At 27.2% G+C, this 25,234-nt stretch overlaps 3 protein-coding genes across 8 annotated transcripts; 1 reads left to right on the top strand and 2 right to left on the bottom strand.

Moving 5' to 3' along the window:
- Positions 1–549: 549 nt before the first annotated feature.
- On the bottom strand, positions 550–3,090 carry LOC132923482 (cysteine-rich DPF motif domain-containing protein 1). The gene is made up of 3 exons (XM_060987512.1): positions 2,704–3,090; positions 1,682–1,827; positions 550–1,226 (listed from the first exon to the last, which is right to left on the bottom strand). The coding sequence occupies exons 2-3, from the start codon at positions 1,816–1,818 to the stop codon at positions 893–895; spliced, it is 471 nt and encodes a 156-aa protein (XP_060843495.1). The 5' UTR covers positions 1,819–1,827; positions 2,704–3,090; the 3' UTR covers positions 550–892.
- An 82-nt stretch (positions 3,091–3,172) lies between these two features.
- On the top strand, positions 3,173–5,663 carry LOC132923481 (protein-S-isoprenylcysteine O-methyltransferase). Its single transcript, XM_060987511.1, has 5 exons — positions 3,173–3,634; positions 3,732–3,823; positions 4,433–4,602; positions 4,858–5,075; positions 5,153–5,663. The coding sequence occupies exons 1-5, from the start codon at positions 3,431–3,433 to the stop codon at positions 5,342–5,344; spliced, it is 876 nt and encodes a 291-aa protein (XP_060843494.1). The 5' UTR covers positions 3,173–3,430; the 3' UTR covers positions 5,345–5,663.
- Positions 5,478–23,581, bottom strand: LOC132923480 (activated Cdc42 kinase-like). Of its 6 annotated transcripts, none has more exons than XM_060987508.1 (22): positions 23,413–23,581; positions 23,129–23,181; positions 15,679–15,791; positions 15,473–15,610; positions 15,195–15,401; positions 14,980–15,129; positions 14,750–14,898; positions 14,554–14,694; positions 14,310–14,469; positions 14,131–14,247; positions 13,954–14,054; positions 13,744–13,874; positions 13,535–13,677; positions 13,308–13,452; positions 13,139–13,248; positions 12,749–12,955; positions 12,383–12,631; positions 9,991–10,148; positions 9,380–9,432; positions 9,095–9,302; positions 6,300–6,561; positions 5,478–6,205 (listed from the first exon to the last, which is right to left on the bottom strand). In XM_060987508.1, the coding sequence occupies exons 3-22, from the start codon at positions 15,760–15,762 to the stop codon at positions 5,975–5,977; spliced, it is 3,144 nt and encodes a 1,047-aa protein (XP_060843491.1). In that variant the 5' UTR covers positions 15,763–15,791; positions 23,129–23,181; positions 23,413–23,581; the 3' UTR covers positions 5,478–5,974. The 6 variants fall into 6 exon arrangements, with proteins under 6 accessions (XP_060843491.1, XP_060843488.1, XP_060843489.1 ...); XM_060987505.1 differs by lacking the exon at positions 23,413–23,581 and adding an exon at positions 23,253–23,287; XM_060987506.1 differs by lacking the exon at positions 23,413–23,581 and adding an exon at positions 23,253–23,287 and having other exon boundaries at positions 13,139–13,245.
- Between the last annotated feature and the right edge of the window lie 1,653 nt (positions 23,582–25,234).

The following is a 25,234-nucleotide window of genomic DNA, read 5'->3' as shown; positions in this document are numbered from 1 at the left end:
TAATAAAATGTAATGGTTGAACTAATATTTGTTTCATTGTATATAAATAAATTAAAAATACTTTCAAGTTAAAGCTAACAACTAACAAGTAAATTATTAAAAAGGTAGGCAAGTAGATAACACTCTGCTGTACATTAGATGTCGAGTGGGTCAATGTTATAGCCTATGGGTATGTTAAATTTGAATTCAATAATACATTTTTATACATGAAAAACAATTACGAGTGAAAACGGTCTAACACAGTGTCAAACTTATCACTTAAGTCTATTTTATGAAATCTTATAGTCCTATAAATTACTTTTAATAATATGGTAAGTTGATATAATTTTTACCGAAAATATTGCATCTATTCTATTATTACAATTACATATTATTTAATAATATGTATTTATACTATATTATATCAACTTATATAGCTCAAAATTTAATAACATATTTCTGTAAATACTGTAAAACAGCAAAAAAAAATAAATAAAAAAAATTCATTGCGTATACTAAAATTCATAATAATATACTATGCGTAAAAGTTTTTAAATTATAACAAAATAATATTGTTTATTGTTATTTATTGTTTATATTTGTAGTTTCTTCCTTCTTATAAATACTAAAAATTAATTATAAAAATGAACAAACATTGAAATATTTTATTTAGTTTATGAGATCTTTTTAGGTATTTTACAAAATAATTTCTACAAAAACCTATATAGTTTCAATCAAAATAATAAGTATATTCACAATAATGTTGTATGAACAATTTCAGTTTAACAGTTGATACATATCCTATTTACACATGTTCAATTTTATAATTATAAAATACAATACAAAACAAATAATTTTCAATAATATTTAAATTAAATGTATTACATTAATTGATTCATAATTGTTTAATTTTCTAAATTATTTTTGTTGTTTTAATTTTTTCTTGAATACTAGAAGGGAAATTTGAAATATATTTTCTTGCACAAGAAGAACAGAAAAACTTTGAATAAAATATACTGCATTCAGGCTTTATACAAACGTCTTTGTCACACATAGAACATACAGATCCTAAAATTAAGAATTGCCTTTTGTTGCGTGGAGAAAATGGATCTCTTGCTAAATAATAGTCCACTTTTGTTCCCACCTTGCGATTAAATGATACGTGATCATTAAAACAATCATATCGTTCTGTTAGATTGCAGTTTTTGCACACAAAAATCGGCCGCTCTTCAACTACTGGTTCTGTTCTAAAATTAAAAAAATAATTGATAAATACATGATACATTTATTTTATGAGATATAAAAATAAAAATATTTTTTATAAAATTACACTAAAAAAATATAATTGATGTACTTGATAGAAATTATAAATATTCAAAGATAAGTATTAAGATAAAAATGTTGACTGTTGATTCTATACTAAAAGTTTAAGTATTCAAATTATTTATTCATAATAGTATAATACCTACTGAAATAGTATTTTATAATTAGTAGTGCTATAGATTTTTACTCTCTTTTATCTTTTATATTTTCATATTATAGTTATATTAATTTATTACTATTTATAACAATATAACTAACTATTAAACAATAAATTTGACAACAAAATTGTACATAAATTACATAAACTTATTCGGTGTGTTATTGCTAAAACATCAATTAAGCAGTAAAAAATATATTTTACTAGATAATATTTACCTACTCAGTATTAACTGTTTTAATTTCTTCTGGTTTATTATCTGGAGTTTCAGTTTCATCAGAATCTTCATTTTTACTATTCTCATTGTTTAGTTTTGCTTCTGGGTTTACATTTAAAGGATGTTCTTGTTTGACAAACATTTTGAATTTCTATAAATATAATTAATTATCTTATTCCATATCAACAGCAATAATTAATATTAAGACCAGGGCCAGATTTAGGGGAGGGTTGAGTGGACTGCAGCCCAGGGGCCCCAACAGTTTTATGATATTTAAATTAGGATACAGGGAAAATAATATGATGATATTACTTATACTAGTTATACTCGATTTGATTGTTTTTATGATTATTTATTATTAAATAAGTAGTTAATTGTTACTACTACTAAATATTATAATAAATTTTATTTAATAAGTAAAAAAATATATTTCCTTGTGTATGTATAAAGGGCCCCCATAATGCATTCCGCCCAGGGGCCACCACATACCTAAATCCGGTCTTGATTAAGACACAAAATGTTTCTTTAAAAATGTAATTTCTTACACGAAAAATGATATGTTAAGTATACTAAAATTGTTCATGATTGAAAATTCGACAAATAGCAGAATTAAAATCTATGTGTGTACAGAATGTATAAAAAACACTATTATAAAAGAAATACTCAAATACATAATATTATTACATACGTTTATATTATTGGTATGAAACAAGGTCTTAGAAGACCTTAGAATCTTCTATATCAATGGTATGAAACCTCAATTATTACTTATTAGATAGATTTTTATTAATAATTAGTAATTATAACTTGATATTTTATCAACTCTGGACAGTTGCTGTTGATTGCATATTAAAAGTCGTCACACATCAGTACATCACACATAGCACAAGATAGGAGCAACATTTATATTATATTCTCGACATGATTAAAAATCGGAATCACAGTCACAGAATTTTGTGCCACAGTTCACAAGTAAAGTGAAAATTGTAATAACAAAATGAGTAGATATATTAACATATTAACTTACAAAGTATTATTCTGTTGAATCTGTCGTACTGAGTAGTGATTTAACAGGAATTTCCGTAGTACCGGTATTCAGTAATCTGTACTTATGTAGTTAATGTGATATTATCATAGAAATATAAAATACAGGATATATTAAACAAAACACGAAGTCCACAAATCATATAACGATAAAATTTTAAGTCAGTTTTGCTGTTGAGTGTAGAATTGCAGGCTACAATCAGTATTCTGCACGAGGATTATATTTTGGAATTCCGTTTACTATTTAGTCTGTTTCATCTGTTTCAAGTACGGACTAGCATAATATTATACCTAAATCTGTGGTTTCAAGTATACCGACTTACTATACTTTGATGATAGTATTGAATATTATTATTTATTATTATTATTGTTCTGTGTTATTGTTGTATTGATATAATATCAAATTCCAATGTTTGGAAGGCAAGAGATAAGGTCTATAATCTTATCAAAAAACGTAAATCATAATAGAATTAATGAAGTAGTAGAATAAAAGTAAATTACATAGTAAATAGTAAATACCGGCAAGGTTTCAGAAACCCAAATACATCAATGCTGTTTATGAATTTAATTTTTATGATGTTCAGAGGTCACCAACTACTGAGTAGTAAGTAGTACTGAGTACTAACTAGACTACCCTATTTGTGATAATAATAAAATGTAAAGCGTAAAGCCGTGGATCTATCACCATCTTTTAACTAAATATTTGGAAAATGATTTCAAAAAATGGTATCGTTAGTGTTTACGGTTTTCTGTTGGGCTTGTCTGTCTTGTTCGTGTGGTTGTTAATCCAAAATAGCGTCTTGCTGGATATCTACACGGACCTTACTATTGTGAACCCGTTGCATTTGTTTATTGTGTATGCAGCTATTTCCAATGTCTTGGTACGCGTTGTCAACAGAGGTATCACTTATAAAGTGAGTGTTGCGATCACTGTATGGACTACTGTGTCTCCAACAGTATGTAATTAAAAATTTACCTATTCTAACATATTCTTGTCTGCAAATTTTTCAGGTTTGTGCCCAGGCTTTATTCTTGGGTTTGGCCATGGCTGCAGGATTGTTGATCTCGATCCAAGCACCAGCCTCGTGGAAGCCTTTTGGATGGTAATGAATGTCAATTTTAAGAAACCCAAATTAACCCATTAGTTTGCAATAAACACAATTGTATTTATAATGATATATTATACTCAGTTTTAAAATTTTTGTACACACTTCAAACAATACATTTGAAATAGCATGGGAATTTACTATGACATAATTGATTATTGTTTGAAACTGAGACAAAAGTTGATAAATAATGAAATAGAACATATGATACATGATACATATCAGTTCAGAATGAAGTTAAACATATAAGAAACATACTGAACTGTATCCAACTTGGATTTTGATAAAAGTTTGTACGTAACTTCTATTATAGTACTATATGAAATATTAAAAATTGTCTTCATTAAAAATATTGATAGTTAGGTATGAATAAGAAAATGTATGGTTTTTTGTCTACCATACTATTTGATTTATAGAAATATTTTTAGTTATCATTATAAGCCAACTATTTTATAATAATAAATCCCGGTATCTATACAATTATTACAAAAACATGTAGAAACTTAAGTTCCAACATTTGTTTTTAATTGTCTTGTATCTAATAAACAAATCAAAATATTGTATACTTCTTTTTAACAAAGTTTGTTTAATTTCTTTTGCATTCAGGTACATATGTGTGATGGCCATATTTCATTACTCAGAGTTCCTCAGCATAGCTGTGTGTAATCCTAAAAGTCTAACGTCTTCATCGTTCATGTTGAATCACAGTATTGCGTATGGTGTAGCTGCCACAACCAGTTGGCTGGAATATTTACTGTGGCATTACTTCTTACCTGGTAATGAAGTCTTGAAAGTATATTAGAATATTTTCATCATTTATGTTTTTAATAAATTTAAGAGTAAGGTATATTTTTATTTATTTAGTTATCTATACTATACAACAATAATAATTTTAAAATTATTGCAAATAAAAACAAATAATACTTCAGAGTTCAGACTAAAGTTCAATGTAAAAATCCAGCTAGATATAGATATTATATTATACTATAAATCTAAATAAATAACAATAGTTATGTTTTTATTTTTCTCAGATATGAAAGCTATTCATGAAATTAGTTATTTTGGTCTTGTGCTATGCGCTTTTGGAGAAATGTTGAGAAAAAGTGCCATATGGACTGCTAGAGACAACTTCACGCATTTAGTGCAACAAGAAAAAGCACAGACACATATACTGGTCACTCACGGTGTATACTCATGGTTCAGACATCCTAGTTATGTTGGATGGTTTTACTGGTCAATAGGCACACAGGTAATGTATACAAAAAAAAAAATGATCATGGTCAATAATAAAACATGTAGACTAAATATTTTATTACATCTTTTTAGATCGTTATGATCAATCCTGTGTGCGTGGTGGCATATGCTCTGGCCAGCTGGAAATTTTTCAAGGATCGAATCTACTACGAGGAAATCACACTCTTGAATTTCTTTGGAGAAGACTACATATCATATCAGGAAAAAGTCGGGATTGGCTTACCATTCATTAAGGGATTTGTGGTGACCCGTGACAATGAATAAGTATCAAATGTAAACTCTTATCCAATTTGTATTAACCGATTGGAATTAAACATCAAAAAACATATTAGACAACCATGTAAAGTTGTTTCTATTTTGTTCCGCTGTTCCGCACATAATAAATTAACCAAGTGCATACAAATATGTATATAATATATTTAAAGTATAAAAATATAAAGTAATACAAAAGTCTATTAAATTACTTTTGTGTAAAATAAGTGATTAAAAATAGCATTTATATTTATACTTATGTATGTATATATATTTTTTTATAACATGTATTTTGATATTAATAATAATAAAAATAATAATTAATGTTTAATCTTATTTTATAATTTGATTTTCATTCATATAAAGTAAGAGTCGAGTAAGAACAGGAACTTATACAGGGTAATAATGAAAAAAAAAAAAACAATAAGAAATTTAAAAATATTGGTCAGGAAATAAATGAAGTCTTACAATATACATAATTGGCAAGTATTTTAAATCCCATGTTAAATAAAAAATATTTTATAACTTATAAAGCTTAATAAATAATACATTTCCCGAAAAAAAAAAACGTTATTCGAAATATATTTTAAATATCGCGTTGGGATAAGTAGTTTGGCACATTGTATATTAATATTGCTGACGTTACACTAAGATACTACTTTTATTTATGGTTGCCATCATGTTATCGATAATACCACTGGCCGCTTTGACTATATCCCAATTGGTATTTTCCAAAGCGTTCAAGCACACGCTGTGCTTGATATTGACATAGCCCGCGGCCTCCAGAGCTGCTTCTAATTTGGCCAATTTTATCGCATGGTGTACATCCCAACCAGTAGCTCTTAACTTGTCTAAACACTGTTCACCGGACACCTGCGATAAGGAAAAAAATTAATATCGCGGAAATCAACAATACGACGATATCGTTGGTTATTACTTATTATTTATGAACGAAATAAATACGTACTTTGGTCCCGAGAACTTTGATCATTATTCTGACTTCGTCGCAGTCCAGACCTCGGCCGTGTTCCGGTCGACTCTCGACATCGGCAACTTTGCTGTCGAACGTTTTTCGCTGCTCACAGTTTTCCTCTTCATCGCAGCCGGGTTCATGCATCACCGGGAAAGAGTGTACTTGCCGTTCGGCGACCGGTGATTCTACGGCGCCCAATTGGTCCAGAGCGTCTAGTTCTAGCGCGATTCTCTCGTCAAAACTCACTTCAGGAGCACTAAAAACGAATTTAAAAAACGACATGAAAATCAATACAGTTATGTGTATATCAAACACTATATTAGTCTCAATGGCTCTTGCCCAGTTCCCGTGGCTATCATTTAACTATTGATTCATTCTACGTTGTAGTAGGTAATACTAAAATATCAATTGACTTAATCTAATTCTAATACATCTAACTTATCATTATAAATTATATTTTGCCCACAACTGTTATAAACATACACGAGACACATACACTCGCATACGTGTCTAAAAACAAAACAATTAAAAAAAAACCCTGTGCCGAACGTTCTTTTAAAATCTGGATTTCTCGTTTAATGAGATGAAGACGACGATAGTGACATTGGTGATTTTAGCGATTATTCTAACCTAACCGCATTATAATAAATTTAACAGTACTCCAACCGTCTCAAACTCAAATGTCATTAAATTTAATTTCCCAACTTAATTGTTTAGATCTTATTATGATTTTACATCAGTGCCGTATCCAAGGGGGGCTTTTGGGCTTAAGTCTACCCCGAAATCTTTTATTTTAAATAGTAAAATAGTATGTATATGTTTTTAAATTATTTTCTATTTTCCTATAAAGTTAAGTATGAATGTTTAAGCCCCCCCCCCCCCCCGAAAACAAATCCTGGGTACGGCACTGTTTTACATAACCAACTTTTCATCTATTTCATACTTATATTCTCAAGCAATTTCAAAAATAATATTAATCAATTTATTCTAATTTCCCTGTTTACTTTAGTGGTTTAATTTTGAATTCGGAATCCTAACAAGTCATAGATCTCAATATTTAACAATAATTTTTCTTACATCTAACCTGTTAATAAACCTTCAGGTTACAACTGTCAATATAGGTAACTAAATACCACAATAAATCTCGGTTTCATAACAACAATAGCCACTCACATACATTTTTAATAACAATATTATTAATTTCAAAAATAGAAATTAGAAACCGATTAACAAAAAATTGATGACAACATAATAGACGAATATACGACACGTAATGCGATTTTGTTTCCGGCTGCGAATCGAATAAGGTTCTAAGACTTGAGGTAGTAGGCAAAATTAATATAAAATAACCGTATGCATAGACAAGGAAATCACCGCATTTATAATGCTGACAATTCATCTTTATAGAAATCACATCAAAAGTGACGGAATTGCATTAGACCAACTATGGAAAATGGCGACTCAAATACTTAAAATAACTCGACATTTATTGATGAAATTATTATTTTAAATAATATTGAATTTCTTTTTAAACGAATAGAAAATAAATCGGTGGGGAACCTATATAGTCTGTTATATTTCTTATTAATAATATCTTATTTACTCAGTCTAAATTTAAATAAAAAACCAATTTAATTAGGGAGTGAAAATGTACTGGAAGTATTCAATAATTATAATCTAAATTTCGAAAATTATAATAATATAGTAGGTTAAACGTTTGATAAGCCTTTTAGAACATTTTTTAGTTTTTTTTTTTTAATAATTAATTGAACGGTTAGGTTTTAATAATAAAAATAAATTAAACTTAATGTGAAACAAATTAACAAATTACTATCACTCAAAATGTCGTATTCTTCATACTTAACGTACCTTATTAAAAGAACTGCTATTGTCAGAGGAACTTAATGGTATACCCGAAACGAGTGAAATAAACGAGAATGATCTAAAACGAGTTCATTTTCTTTTGACGGAGTTGCGCAAGTTAAATACGTTTTTTTATAAGACTTAAAATCTAAATATTAATAGTTAAGAAAATAATTTAAAACTTAATATTAAATTTGAAAAAGTTAAGTACAATCTTCTTGATGATTACAAAATAAACAGTAAAATAAATGTTGATTCTATAATCCAAATCTAAAAAACCACCTTAAAAATGTAAATTATTGTTTTTGTTATAAAAATACGAATTGATGTTCTCAAAATCTAAATAAGACTTAAAAGATTCAAAAACTATATCTATTTATATTAGTTTAACCAAAAATATTCTAATAAATCTTTCAACATTTTAATTAGGTAAATAAGTTCGAGTGGAATGCAACTGAATAAAAAACAAAAAAAATATTAAAAACTGATATAATCAAACCATCTAACTACTTGCATTTATTTTTAATTTTTCTAATGCTAAAAATCTTACTATGGTTACCATTATATTATTCAGTTTTAAAAAAGAAAAATCATCACCCAATACAGCATAGTATTAGATCATAAAAAATTAAATTTAAAAATACGGATGTGCTATAAATTGAGAGTTTATACATAAGTTTTTCAACTTGTATTTTTGAACTACTACTGACAATGATAATATTACCTCTTTAAAACTTTAAAGCACAATATATTATGTTACCTACATTTTTAATTGATAGATTTTCCAGATTAATACAGACTTCCATCTTACAAGCCATAAAGAAGCAGCTAGTGCATAGAACTTTTAAATCGTTTCGATCGGACAATGTATACAATGCGCATCGAAGTAATCGAGCAAATAACGATAGAGGTGTAAAAACACTTACATCTGATCTTGGAAATGATTCCTTTCTACAACGTCATTTTTATTTTCCAAATCTGAAACCATCATCGTGCAAGCCGCTTGGCACGTCGAACCACTTCCACTGGTGTTTGGCATGACCAATGGATACTTCCTTTGGTGTCTTGGTTTCAACGCTGTCATTTGCTGTACGGCTCTCGGATCTTTGGGTGGTAACGGTATGATGTTACAGTCTACAAATTAAAATTAATAAATATGAGGTGAAAAAGAATCTGAAATTTTAGTGCGCAGAAATATCACCAGGACTTACTCGAATCATTTTCGACGTCTTCTGATGGTATCGTGCTGCCGGACTGCAAAGTTCTGTATGATGCAATAACGTATTATATATTTATATGTATTAAAATTTATAATATATTTCTGTTAATAAATAGTGAGAATAAACTAACTAAAATTTATTAATAAATAGTAATAATTAATAGTGAACATGAACAGTGAACATGAACAGTCTAATTCCAGTTAATAGTAATAAACATATCCTAAGCGTGGAAAAGCAATAACTTTTACAACCCGTTGAAACAAAGTAAAAAATAAAACTCTTTTATAACCTTCATTCAAGTTCAAATAACTTATCCCGCAGATGTGTGAAACGCCTATTTACCCAAAAACTATTTTTCCTACTTCTTAGATACCTATAACTATAGTTTATAATACCTACGTACTCTTTAATATCACTCAAAATCTTCATTCTTGTACCCGAATCGAATATATTTAAATGTTCTTTGAGTGGTAGATAAGATTTTGTATATAAAAAAAAATAGGACTTGATTGATATCGTTCTGTGACCGAATTCTTCTTGTCTTTACGTATATTTACGGAGCTTACATTATTATATTACTACAATAAACTGATTATATTTACCCATTGTCATTCTTGTTTAGCCTGAACTTCGGTTTAGCCACTGGGGTTGTGGATTTTTTGAGTATTCTCAACGAATTGGTAACGCCGCCATCTATGGCGGTGGTAGGTTTTTCGATAAGACCATTATATGCTTGTTTAGCTTCTTCAGTTAAACATCCCTATGCAAGCGCGAGTGTAGGAAACCGATGGATGGTGATAGAAGGATAAATGGGAAGCAAAAAAAAAAATAAATAAATAAAACACAAAAATAAACTAAAAAACAAAAAAACTGCATTAAAAAAAAATATCTAATTTAAAAAAATACTACTAACGAAACTATTTTTACCAAACAAAATATATTTAATATGTATAAAACTATAAAATAAATTTGAGCATTATATGAAAAATTATAATAATAGTTATTGGTAAACAAGCCAACAGCAAAATTACAGTTTCAGGTTATAAAAAGTTTCGTTATATAAAGGCACTATATAATATTATATATTTATATAAATTTTCAAAATTATAAATCACATGCTATCTTTATAGATTAGATTGAGATTTGTAGTATTTGTACTACTTATAAATTTAAGAGTTACGATTGAAAAGAATATATTCTATTTTAACCATTTAGTGCTAGTTTGTTTACACGCACATGCGTATGTATATTGAATAAAATTGGGCAGTTATTACTTATTTTTCATATATCCGTAATATTAAAACAAAATATTTTAATATGTATTATTTTTTAATTAAATGTTACGACATACCAGTCAATGGATTAAATCAACTACAAATTAGTAATGCTTATATGCCTTACGGCATATTATATTGTTCATGTGAGTTTAATACGTACGAAATAAATTAAATTATTAAATTTGCAGGCAATTTATTTTAAATTTAAACGTTGGTTTATTTTTAATATTTAACAATCATTCTACTGCAAGCAATTACTTTATTTTAATTTTACCTTAATAAAAAAAAAAAAAATTTAGATCATAAATTAAGAACTTATTAGTTTTGATTAAAATTTATAATATATTATGTATAATACACAATATTATCCATGACTTTTAAATACAAATAACCAGCTAGAGATTTTGTACTTAAAACCCATATATATATAAACACAAATGGAGTACATGAGTAAGCAATTTAAGTTTCACTATACAAGTAGGTACAACATTTCTGGTAAAATACAAAACATTATTACTCCACCATCTGTGTATACTGTACACTGTACAGTATGCAACAAGCATCATATTAATTTAAATTATTATATAAATAAAGTGTATTTGAGCCCATGTGTGCATTTCGTTAAACAATTTCAGTTATTTACCAGAGAAAGGCGCAGCGGTAAATACTATAAAGCAGAGAAATAACTATTATCATTATCAACAGGTCCAGCAATGCATATCAAAATATCATGATTTACAGGTTACAGCTGGTTTAGTATTAATAAACCGTATACAGCGAATACATAATGTGTTAACATACGAATATCTATTATTTTTTATTATTTTAATACCGACCACTTAAAAATATAGGGGGCAAAGATAAAAAATTGTTTTATTTTAACTTTTATAAAATATCGATGTATTTTGTACATATTTCTATAAAATATGCAATTAATCAAAGAAAAATAAATAAAAATAGTAAGAGGAAAATCTTTTTAACAGAAAAATCATAAGTTATTACTTATTAGTTATTGCAATGAAACAATAATCTCAAAATGAAATCACTAAAATTCAACTATCTGCACAGAAACTATACTACTGTTTATTAGATACCATTAATACATAACAACTACTACAAAATATTATAAGCAATTACAAATACTACTACTTAGAGTTCAGCGGTTTCGTCATCGATCATACAAACATTTATAGGAACTTTATTTAAGACATCGTTGGAAATATATAATACGCTACTCTCAGAATCCGACAAACTCCGTCTCAATTTATCACATTTTTTGGTATTGGGGAGCGTATTTGCTCGAAACGTCTCGACATTTTTTGTTTTATTTCTTAGTTTAGGTGAACTGGGACATGAATACTGTTCACCAACTAACGTTTCTGTAGAATCGACGTTGGATCGTTCAATAGTCTTCAATGAATTACAAGATATGTAATCAAGTGAACCTATACTGGGAGAAGCCTTTGTCAATAACTCTCTAGAGCGCGCAAAATAGAATTCTGTGGATGCCTTATCCCACAAGGGCAGACGAAACGGTGCAGTATCCAACAAAGATTCGGCACTGATAAATGACGAAAATGAATGTAAACTACTACAAGACTACAAGCGATGAATATAAACGTATCGGAAGGAATAAAACAGGGGAGATATATTTTATAGATTAGTATTGTAACAGCAGTTAGGAGCACATATACAAATAGTTACAATAATTATTTACCTGAATGTCCGGAATGGAAGCAGCTTCGTCAGTGAACGTCTTTATTTCGTGTTTTGGGGTTTTCGTAATAGATCCAATTGGAGGAGGAAATTTGAACATGAATTTACGTTTGCTTGGCGATGATGGAGATTCAGGTATCTGGTGATGTGGCTGTTCTATATCAGATCCCATAGAGCGACTGGCCATTTCATTGGCCATTGCAATAGCAGAATCGAGACTCTTTTCGTCAGAAGCAGATATCGGTTTGACCTTAAGAAATATTTGTATATTATAGCATATTACAAAATCTTAATTAATTTATTAAGACTGGAATACTAGATATAACTTCAAATTTTAGTCTTTAAATTATTTTATCTTGAATTTTACCGTAGCTTGTTTCTTTTTTGATTTTGAATTTACAGCAGCAGCAATAGTAGCTGCAATTTCTCGTAATTCATTTCTGTGATTTGTATCCAAAGGATCAAGTGGAGACCTTGGTGGAGATACAGCATAGTTACTGACTCCATTAGTACTTATAGTTCTAAACATAGTTTCCATTTCTTCAACAAGACTTGGTCCAAAGTCAAAAGTTTTCTAAAATAAAAAAAAGGTTTTTTATTTTAAAATAATAATTACTGATGAAAAATTTGAATTAAAATATAAATCTTAGGTAACTAAAATTATTAATAATACACATTTTAACATAAATTTATCTATTTATTATAACATAAATAACATTTATCAAATTAAACTTCAGAACTTTTTCAAAAGACTTACTTCAAACCTAGGACTTTCAGCAACCGTATCTTCATCACTAATTTCATGGTATTCGTGGTCAGTTAAAATTTTTGACAACTTGTTTTTATCTAACCAGGTTGTTAAATCTACTAATAGTAAAAATAATAATTATTATACTGCAAATATTATTACAATCATTAATAAATACCATTTTTTTTGCTTTCTGATTTATCACCATTAAGTAAAGGAGCACGATCTGAGCAGGCCTTAATTGAAGTTGGTGAATCACTAACACTAGCACAGTCTTCTTGTGGTTTATATGGAGCAACAACTTGATGTGGTAAATGATTATACTAAATGAGGTATGAAATAATACATGAACTATAAATTACAAACAGAAACATTATTGTTTTGTTAGTATTAACTATTAATTACTTTTGGTGCATTTGTACTCATGAATTCAATATCTCCGAAATATGCACCATCTAAACCTACATGTCCCATATGTTTAACATCACCTTGAGGACAAGATATCATATCAATCCTTAGACGACTACGTCGGGATGTATACTTTGAGTCTGTAATATAATTTAAATAAATACATATAAATAAATGTAAATGTAAACTTGTAATTTATTAGTTACCATTTCTAGTGAATTCTGAATTTCTGTTAGATGGTAAATTTAAACCTAAATAAGCCACAGTATTAGAAGGATTGAAAAAACCAGTTTTTCCATTGCACAATACACCTTTCCATAAGGTGGGAACACCAGGTCTACATAAACAAAAATTATATTATTGATATTGATATATCATTTTTATTCATTATTTATTTGAATTTGTGATATATTTACGATTTATCTAGAACTGTTATAACTTCTCCAATAGTATACTGGATCATATCTCTTTTTTTATCTTCAAAGTTAACAACAGTTTGCACTTGCTCAGGTTTACACTAATGTAATAAATATTTCATAAAAATGACTGGTGATAAAAAATAATGTTTAACATCAACAGCCAATTGTACTTACATCAAGTAAAATTGATACCAAATCAGAAAATTTAGGTCTTTTAGCAGGATCATGTTGCCAACATTTAGTCATGACATTGAAATATTCTTTTGGGCAGCAATCAGGCTGTTCTAATCTCTGAAATATAAAAATGTATAATTTAATAAAATAAAAACGTTAGTGTTTAAAGCTTAAACTACCTGAAAATTAGGTTCATCAATAGCCTCAAGTATCTGTTGTCCTGTGAGCGCTGCCCAAGGCTGAAAGCCATAACTGAACATTTCCCATAAAGTAACACCATATGCCCATACATCAGAAGATGAAGTAAAACGTAAATAACTTATACACTCGGGTGCACACCTATATAAACCATAAATATTAAATATGCTCAAGAACTAATTCAAATAATGTACATTGAGTAAAAAAAATTCAAAATATTATTACCAGGCGATTGGTAATTTCAGATTCACATTAAAGTTTGTTTGATAATAGTCTTTACCAACGCCAAGTGCCCGTGATAATCCAAAATCTGATATTTTCACCTTGTTCTTTGTAAACACTAATATATTTCTAGCAGCTAAATCTCTAAAAAAGTAACAAAAGATATTTGATTGAAACACCCAACTTTAGAATAAAATACCTGTGTATTAATCTTTTGGTTTCCAAATAATGCATTCCGTTACATATTTGTATGGCAAAATCACATAATGACATTACAGGAAAACTTGCACGAAGTGATGGTTCTTTTAAACACTCTAAAAGAGATCTTAAAGGTGCTAACTCTGTTACCTAAAAATTAAATCACATAATTTTAATACTAATTAATTACCTGTTTCTTAAACAATTTATAAAAAAAAAACATGTCATTACTAGCATTAAGGCCTCAGTGTCCAAAACTACTCCATACAACCGTACAATATGTTCATTATCAATGCTATGCATAATGGCTGCCTCTTTTAAAAACTCTATAGGATTATTTTGCATACGTTCTCGGCTCAAACATTTTATGGCAACTTGAATCTATAAAAAATCTTCAAAATTAAAATTTATGAAAAAAAAATATATATTATGCATTTAAAACTAACCCTGTCTCCTTCATTGGTCCAAACACCTTGCTGGACTACACCAAACTCGCCTACACCTAACTCCTTGTTAATAGTTATGGAATCAGCTGGAATAATATGTTTATTAGGAACACGAGCTGGCGGTCGCTTTTCATATATAGGTTTCAGTGTATCTTGTGAACCAGAACTATCGCTCCACTGTTCTTTATTATCTTTTGAAGAAATTAACTAAAATTTAGACGTACACATTAACAATTTGTATAAAACAATTACAAAACAAAATCATAGTAATTGTTTACTTTTTTGAACTTGGAAAAATAATTTTGTGGATAATACTTTTGGAAATACTTTTTTAAGCGTCTAATCTCTGGCTTTGTCATGCCTATCTGATACAGGTCGTCCTCAGTGACAAACTTTACTTGAGGTACAGTCATCACCTAAAAACAAATGACATGCTATCATTAATAAAACATTTTCAATTAGTACTCCAGTTGTCTAAACTTGCCTTCAAGTCGTTTTTGATCTCTGAATAGTACTGATGGAGTTCTGCTTCCAGCAGGAACTCATACAGATCGATGACTTTTGACATTGTATTTGCCACTGCTGAACCCAAAACACCTGAATCAAGCCAATAAAACACTTATTCTAGAAAAGTACATCGACCAAACACAAGTAGCAAGTCCTCCTGAAGTGATGGATGGTTATTTTCCAACTACTACCTAGTTATTTCTATACCTGTAGTTTCCTATAGGTGCCAAATCTATAGTTTTTTAATAAAAATTATATGAACAAAGTAAGTTGGTGGTGCCTAGTGACATGTATAAGTATGGCGATTATTAATTGAAAATATTTAATATGTTTAAGGTCCTGAGTTAAGGAATTAATAAATTAGTAAATGTAATACATATAATATATAAAATAAGACATACCTTGTTCAGTCTAAAATATTAAGTATTCAATAAATTATATTTTAACATACTTTTAGTTCTTATGTCTTGCAAAACTTTTTTTTTTATTAGTCTCAGCTTAAAATTTGGCTAAGCCTCTTATTTAATTTGCTGTACCCCAAGTACCTACCCTAATGTGAGATATTTGGAGAAATCGTAGAATATGGTCCAAAGACAATGCCAACAAATGGATTAAGTCAGCTGGAAGGGTAGTAGGTGTTACGACGATCTAGTCATCGTGCAACAATGTCCGGATCCGATGAGAATATTTGAAATATTATTGAAAAATGATTCGGTAGTTATTTCTCAAGAAAAAGCATTTTTCGTTGATAACAATTTTACGTCAGTCAGCCATTCTTCAATTGTTTCAGTCGATTACTGTAGACCTTTCTAGTCTCTATTCTTAAACTATAAATTTTATAAAAAAAAAAATATTATAAATAAATATCCAAATTATTGGACAATATACTACGAAAGCATCTAACGACTACGCGCACCTATCGACTACGACTTTAGTCGCCAGTAGCGCACACTATTACACTAATGACTATAGACTACTGGCTTCTAAACACTACAGCAGTCGGCAGTAAGGCTCACTATTTAGTGTTTACTACTTGAAGTACTCGGCGCTCGGAGTCGGCGCATCGACAATCAAGACACTACAATAATAATAATAATAATAATAATAATAACAATAATAATGAAAATAATAATAATATCAAGAAAAAAAAACAAAAACTTATCAGAAGTAATACCAACACTGCACTTTGAGTCTGATAATGACGTTCGTCGTTCACCACAAGACGTCGTAGTATAGGCGTATTGATATACTCTGAATATAAAGGGGTTTTAGTTAGGCAATTCTGTCGTACGTTTTTAGATTAATAAATTAACATTTTTTTTTTAATACAAGACAATTTGTCAGTATATCGGGTATTAACAATTTATTTGTTAATAATTCATTCATTGTTGTAATCAGGAAATTATTTGTTAGCTATTAGATTTTGGAGACAAAATTAAACATAACTTGGTGTAAGTAACCTATAACGATCGTATAACATAATAATTAACAACGACTAAAAGGTATCTAAAAATTGAGATATTTATAATTTATAATTAAGATTTATACGGTTTATGTAGGCAAGTTGCAAGTTCTTAGAAACTATTTTTAGAAATTCAACCATTATACAAAATTGAAAATGGGTGTCAAAGTTAATGTGGAAAAATAAATGAATATATATACTTATTATATATGTTACGAAAGGTGTTAATAATTGGATAATGTTGAAATAAGTGTATCGTGGATAATGTTAAATTTTTAAATTCCATACGTTTATAATTTATATTATCTCTTTTTATAATATCTACTATGCGCTGTTGTCACTATTAGTAACACTATCAACTGTCATAGAATTAAATTAGAAAGAATGTAAAATATAATGTTATCAAATAATAATTACTTTACAATTTAAACTTAAAACCTTATCCATAAATGTCTACCAGACCCAGCGAATGTTAGAGATACATGAAAGTGACTAATCAATATCAACAGATGACAAAAGCTGAGTGAATTTGAGAAATATAATATTTTTGCTGTAATTTCAATTGAAGATGAACATAATTCTAGGTATATACTATTGATAATTATTGAAATTAAATAAGACACTCTGTATAAATTATTATATGTAAAATAGCACACACTATAATTAAGTATAATCACATAATATCTATATTTAGTTATAAGTGCTTATTATGCACATTTATTTTATTATGGAAGTAGTAGTAGTAGGTTTATGATATACCTATACATATTACACAATTATGAATATAGACAGTCAGTCGAGTTATGCGACCCGTTGTCTATATACACGTTCTTAAATTTAATATTTAAATGCATTTTGTATTACAAACATTTTCTTGCTTTTATTCTCAATAACCTATTCTACTCAACAGTATTAAATATGGTAGGTACTTTGCAAAATCATAACCAGTTTGATGATGGTCTATTATCGTTATAAATTATAATATATAGCTCCGAATGAGATGTCAAACGATTCCAAAATAATGAGAAAAATTGCAAGCCATAATATTATGTCAAATGATGCGATCAAGATTATAAATAACAAAAAGCGTTCTTGTAAATGAGAGTCTAGTGCTAATCAGTGTAAGTCTTCCGACATTTTATGTAATTTAAATTACTACGGAAGCGTAAAAATAAATATTTCTTTGCTTACTTATGCTTAATAATATTTTCTTTGCTTGTATAGGTAATTTTGTATACATTATTATTATTTTGATAAGTATTAAGTAAAATATATATTTAATAAAATAGAGTTAATTTTGTATAATTTATTACACTAAGGCAATATATTATGCATGAATACTATTATGGCAATTACCATTAAATATGATATGATATGACACTGTCATGAACCATGATAAATAGTTTATATAGTAAATCTTATATTTGAGGATACCTATATCATAATAAGAATATTCATGAGCTTTGACCCCCCCACCAAATGTTATATATAGGTATTATCCAGTTATTACTTATTGTTAACATTACTTGTTAGCTATAATTTTAAATATTATTAATAGCAAGTTATATGCTACCATCAGGCTTATAAAATTACATTATTCAACCATAAATTTCAATTATAATAAATTATTATTTCGTCTAAAATCATTAATCAATAATATGAATATATGAGACTGAATATATCACACTATAAGATGTGTTTAAATAAGTGAGGGGTCGACGATCGTCACAAACCCCCTAAACTTCTCATTGCTTTGGCACTGGTTATATAATTATTATAACTTTATAATAAAATATTATATATATATATATGTGTTATTGAAATATATACACTATACATGCATATGATACGATGTATTTATAATTTACCATTCTAATATGTAATTATAAAATGTATCTAAATTTATTACAGAAAATTCGCTTTAAATATATAGAATATAGACAATATAGTGATAGATAAATAAGTTAAAATGAATTTAAATTACTATAATCGGTAACAAAATGATCAGACAATTTAAAATTTTCCTTTTGTAATCCTCTATCTTTACATAATATACGTATTTTTATTATACTGTATTACCTATATAGGTAAGTATATTATAAATATTAAATACTATTATTATTTTCTAAATGTTGATATAATTTTCAATAAAATCAATGATTAAACTAATATCTTGCCCTTGTACGCTAAAAATTACTCTGTTTATACGTTTAAAACACATTGAAATTTAGTTACAAGAATTGACAATATTATATTATTTATTTATACACGTTCTACGCTTCTAAATTTATTCGTTTAAGAATTTGACAAGATTTTAGATTATTATTATTCATTAATTCATTATACATTTATACCATAAGTCGCTAACAAAAACATTATAATAAATGACATTTTATAATCTGCGAACTATGTGTATTTAGTATTATCTTTTTTAAATAAATATTATATGTTATACCTTATAGCATATTGATAATAGAATAGTATCTATATTTTTATAAACTATAATTAATGCTAATAATAATAATTATCACCAATTTAAGTACCTAACATTCTTCAAACAAAAAAAATAAACGATAAATTAATATTACTATTGCCTATTGGTGATGCATCGATCATTATAATAAATAAAAAACAGTTTGTTTTAAATATTTATTTTTAATGAACTATTAAAGTATAAAAATAATTATATATTTTTTATACATGACAAATACTATTGATAATTATGTCTTAGTCATTTAAATAATGATATAGTCGAATTACTTTAATTTGATAATATTGCATATTAATTATATTTTGTCAAATTATTTATAAATTATAAACTATATGTAAAATATTAAAACTAAAAATAATATATTTAAGAATAAAATATTGTTTAAATTATTAAATACTGAAAAAAAAACGAAATAGGAGTAGGATAAGTGATGACAAGTACCTAAAGAATAAAGATTTAAAACCGAATATTTTAAGGTGGAAACTAATTTGACCTGTTTTTTAGTTGTTTTTTTTTTTATAAATGTCGATGAAAAATTATTTATTGGGTTAAAATTCTTGAACATTTAATACAAGATCCCACATGAGTAATTCATACTATAACTATCAAATCTAAAAAATATGTATAGACAATTATTTTTTATATAGGTACATTTAAGATCAAATTTGAACGTAATTACTTTTATAAACGATATTTATACTAACGATGTAAATTATTTTATTATAATTTAAAAACATTATTTTTGGGAACTTAACTTTTTCTTATATTGCAATTAATTTTATTATACGCAATAACATTTTTGATTTATTGTAAGATATTATCTTTTTATGCTAAAAATCAATTTAATGTTTAATGGAATTTACAGAAAGATGTTATTTAATTCTGAGACCTGAGTTACTTGTCTACAAAAGTTAATATAATATGGTATAAATAAAAATTACTATAATAATTAAATAATAATATAATAAATGCAATATTTTCGGGAAAAAATAATATTAAAATACCGTAGTAATAAAAGCAAAATAAATTATATATTTTGATCTCTTTAAAGTAGTAGTGCCAATTTTCTATCCAAAGCCACTCTCTCAAAATCTCAAAGTTTAAAATCAATACAACCAAAAACATACATTGTCCTAAAGGCTAAAATTAATATATTCTTCGCTTCGCTCAGAACCTAAAATAAATATTTGGTCAAAACGGGTACACTAGAATTTTATTAACACAAAATAGTCGAAATCTCGGTCGCTTGCTGTTATTGGCCAATACTTGTATTGTATATAGTATACATATGTATACTATATTTTTAAAAGTATATCATACATAAATATAAATATTTAAACATTGCTTCTCCTCCTGTGAAAATTTCTGAGAATATCCTTGTACTTTGGACTCTCCCCCCCCCCCCTATCAATTTATATTTCAATTTTGAACTATGTAAAAAATTCGAGTTTTTCTCAAATATTTATTAATAACTCAAAATTCCAATTTTATTGAAATCAGAAATATATTGCATTTTCTCATATGGATGTTACCTATATACAACTAATAACTATTATTATAAACAAAATCATGAATATTATGATTATATTTTGGCATCTGTAACAAGTAATGTGCGTCATCCATCTGAAATCCAAATCATTCATGATTCAATGAAGAAGAGAGGAGAAGAGGTACAAGACGTGTTCAACACTTCATTCCCACGTTTGCCCAAAACATATAGATACATTACCGTGAATTTAGGCAAAAACCGAAAATAGGTCGGTGATGAACTTTTTTATTACACACACGACCAATAACAAAAATCATTAAACAAAAATACCTAATGGATTTTTTTAGCATTATAGACCATCTTTAGGGTCTTTCCTGGCAATACCAATTTCTTCCACCCTTCCTTATTATACACGTGGTATTTATAATATGATATGTCCTCGTAAAGCAATCTGGTTTCAATTCTTCTGTCTTTATTTAAAACAATTAACCACCGTTTTTTCGGTTTCAGATACATAGTCTTTTTCTATTTATGTTGCTCATTATTCATAATCGCCATAAGTACTTAATTATACTGAAATCGACTCACTCGCCTCTAAACAAATGATTTACCACTCCAGACTTTGATAATTAATGATTTGAAATCAATTAGTAAATATTATATATATTTTTTAAAGTATTGACAGTATAATTGTAATTAAAATATTTACTTAATTAACATTTTTATTTTGAATAAAAATATCTATTTTAATTGGACGGCGTGGCTGAAGAATGCTCTACAAACTAGTTAACTTAGTGGCGGAGGAGGTGATGGATAAGGAGGAGAAGGAAGTTTCAGAAGCAAAATTTTTCCACTAATGAGTGAAATTGGGGTGGTGATCTCACAACATTTTTGAGTGTTGGCCAAATCACAACAGTTGCTATTCGGAGTCACTTCACACTTGCCACTATGTATAATATATATGAATATACGTTTACAATATATCTACCAAATAGTAGTTATTTATTAATGTTATAGTACCTATAACATCTATAATATTATGTTATTAACTAATTTAACTTCAGTTTAGTCATGATAATCTGGCATTTCGGTATATTTTTATCACATTCAGTTACTAATATATAAAATGTTATATACATTTTTAGATTATCGCTTTAATAATTCAATGTAATTGAATACCTATTTCAATAATATTGTTAGAATTTTAACAAAAATTTTAAAGTTGTTAATGGTAATAATTATATCTACTCAGTACTCACAAAATTTAATAAAAGTACAAATAAATTTTAATTTTTACCCGATTTCTGTTTAAATATGTAGTTTTTTCGTAAATCCTGTAGTACCTATACTTATTATGATTCCATATGTATCGAATTATCAAGATTAGTGTAATTTTTAAATTTCAGTACAGTTAAATACGACAACAGATATAAATGCATCTATTCATAGGTATATATATACATAAACCTATCTATTTATAGTATTGTTTATAGGTAGACATAAATAATTTAAAAACTATTTCATATAGGTACCTGATAGCTGATGCACACATATATATCACATATATCTATATCCAATATCCATTATAATTACTGTTAATATAGGTACTTGCAGTTACCTTTACCAATAAGTAGTAGTAGATGTATTATAAATTTATAAATTATGATTAAATAACACCTATAGGTAAATTCGTAAATTGTATGTATTTTATAGTAAATACAAACTAAGTTTTATGTAGAAAATGTTTTCTTTTGTTTATGCAAATAGGTGTGGCTGTAGCATTCGTATGTAAGTACATTACAAAAATATGTTACTTGTCACACATTCTTTAAAAAAAAATTCAGATAAACTTTATCGTAATTAATTTATTTTCCACGTACCTATATTTGATTAAAATATACCTACCTAGTATAATAGTATTATGTATAATATTCTTTACAAATGTAATTAATATGTAATAAATTAGACTAAAATTTAGGACTTACCTACTATAGTGTATGAATATAATGGTGCTATAACATATTTCTGTTGTAGAAACCTATAAACACATGATATTATACTATTAAAGACATCAGCCGAATAAGACAATATTATATAGTAGGTAGGTACCTAATCACTTGGTTAAACATAAACCAAATCAGCAGAATTTGATTACTAAATTTAAAAAATAAACAAATTTTGAGAGCTGTTCAATCTGCATAAACAGACAGTGGAAAATTAAAGTTATCGATCAATATTATTACAGATTAAAAATAATATATATACCTACCTATTTAAAATTATATTAAGTTAAATGTGAGTATAGAATATAGGTTTCCTTGTATGATCGGTCTTATGAGTTTCGTTGATAGACTTTAGTAAAAAAAAAAAAACACTAATCACTGACATCATAATAATTATTAATTAGCATGTAGAATACTAGAATATGCTAGTTTAATTCAACACTACCTATCTAATACTAAATAAAATGACGCAACAAGATGTTTTACATGCGAAATTTCCCTCTCCACAGTCTACTCAACGATGACCAAATCTGTCACTCCAGACAATTTATAATATAATATTATATATACCTATATACTACACCTACCTAACTAACAACGTACGTGTCGTTCGTAGTGTTCCCACTGTAGGTTATATAATGTGTATGTATTGTTGCACTTGCAATATCACATAAACTGTTATAAATTTACTTTGTTTGAACTACCTATTTACTTAATATATTTCTATTTAAAATTTTAAATACACTAACTATCACTATGGTATTATATGATGGAATTTGGGCATATTTTTTTTATTTATTAACTATTTTTATTTTATAGGTACCTACTGTATATTTTACTATTTATTCATTAACTTGTGTAAATTAACTACTGTTTATATTATTTACTTATTGTTGTGTTACATTTATTTATTCTATCACAAACTGTATGGCGTTTATTAAATAAAATAAAATAAATAAATAATATATTATCATATACAACAATTGTGTGCTTTAATACATAATATGTATTCGTGAAATTATACGAACTATCTATAATACATTTTCGATCAATAATTAATCAATTTAATCTATAATTTCGCTTAAATAGCATTGATAAAAATATTGTAGAATCAATAAAACATTTTATAATATTATTAGTTAAATTAACAAATTATGAACTTTTAAATCAATAAATATTTTATTGACACAATTAATATTAAAATACATATTATTTTTAAATCAATTTAAACTTTTTATTAAAAATACCAGGATATTATATTTGGTTGAGTGCTATGAATAATTTGAATCTGCAATTCAACCACAAGATAATATATTATTAATATTTTATCTACCTACTTAGAAGACCGACGTCGCGCGTAACCTACGTGAATGCGGCGAGTCGGTGCAATATCTATTCTGATCATGCTGTTCTGCCGTAATGCCCGACGTCTGAAACGAGAAATCATATCCAAATGTGCACCATGTAACCACCATGATAAGGTAGTATAACGATGCAGTGCGTTTATTCTTGACCGTTTGTTTTTAATGGGCTCAATTCATTTAGTATTATGCATTTCTGCCATTTCTATCATTTATTGCTTGCATTTTCATTATAGTTTTGAACCTACGGAGCTTCGACCTAGATACACAAATTCAGTTTTCATGTCTTACTGATCAAAGTTTTTATAAAAAAAAAAATGAATTCATCTTTAGGCAATAAATTGCCTATATAATATTATAGTATTATATTTATTATACACAATACACATATAGGTATACATATAGGGTACATATAGGGTAGTTTTAAGAACAAAAGGAAGCGTGAGTCGTAAATAATTATTAAAGTTATTAAAATTTATCATATTAAATAATTTATTTCATTGATTAGTAGGTAAGTCGAATAATGTGAGAGGTAGGGTAGTCCCTTGAGGTACACCACCTTATAATATATTATATTATACATACTTATAATTAGGGCTCGGAACTTAATGCACTAAAAAAGTACTAAATATGCATGCACTTATGCACTTAAAAAAGTACAAATATGCTCTAAAAATATGCACTTATATTTAATTATTTTACACATTTTAATTTTCACAAATATTTT

This window comes from Rhopalosiphum padi, chromosome 2, assembly GCF_020882245.1.
Source record: "Rhopalosiphum padi isolate XX-2018 chromosome 2, ASM2088224v1, whole genome shotgun sequence".
Taxonomy (NCBI): Eukaryota; Metazoa; Arthropoda; class Insecta; order Hemiptera; family Aphididae; genus Rhopalosiphum; species Rhopalosiphum padi.
Note: the sequence above shows the minus strand (reverse complement) of the source record. Positions and strands in the feature narration are given on the sequence as shown.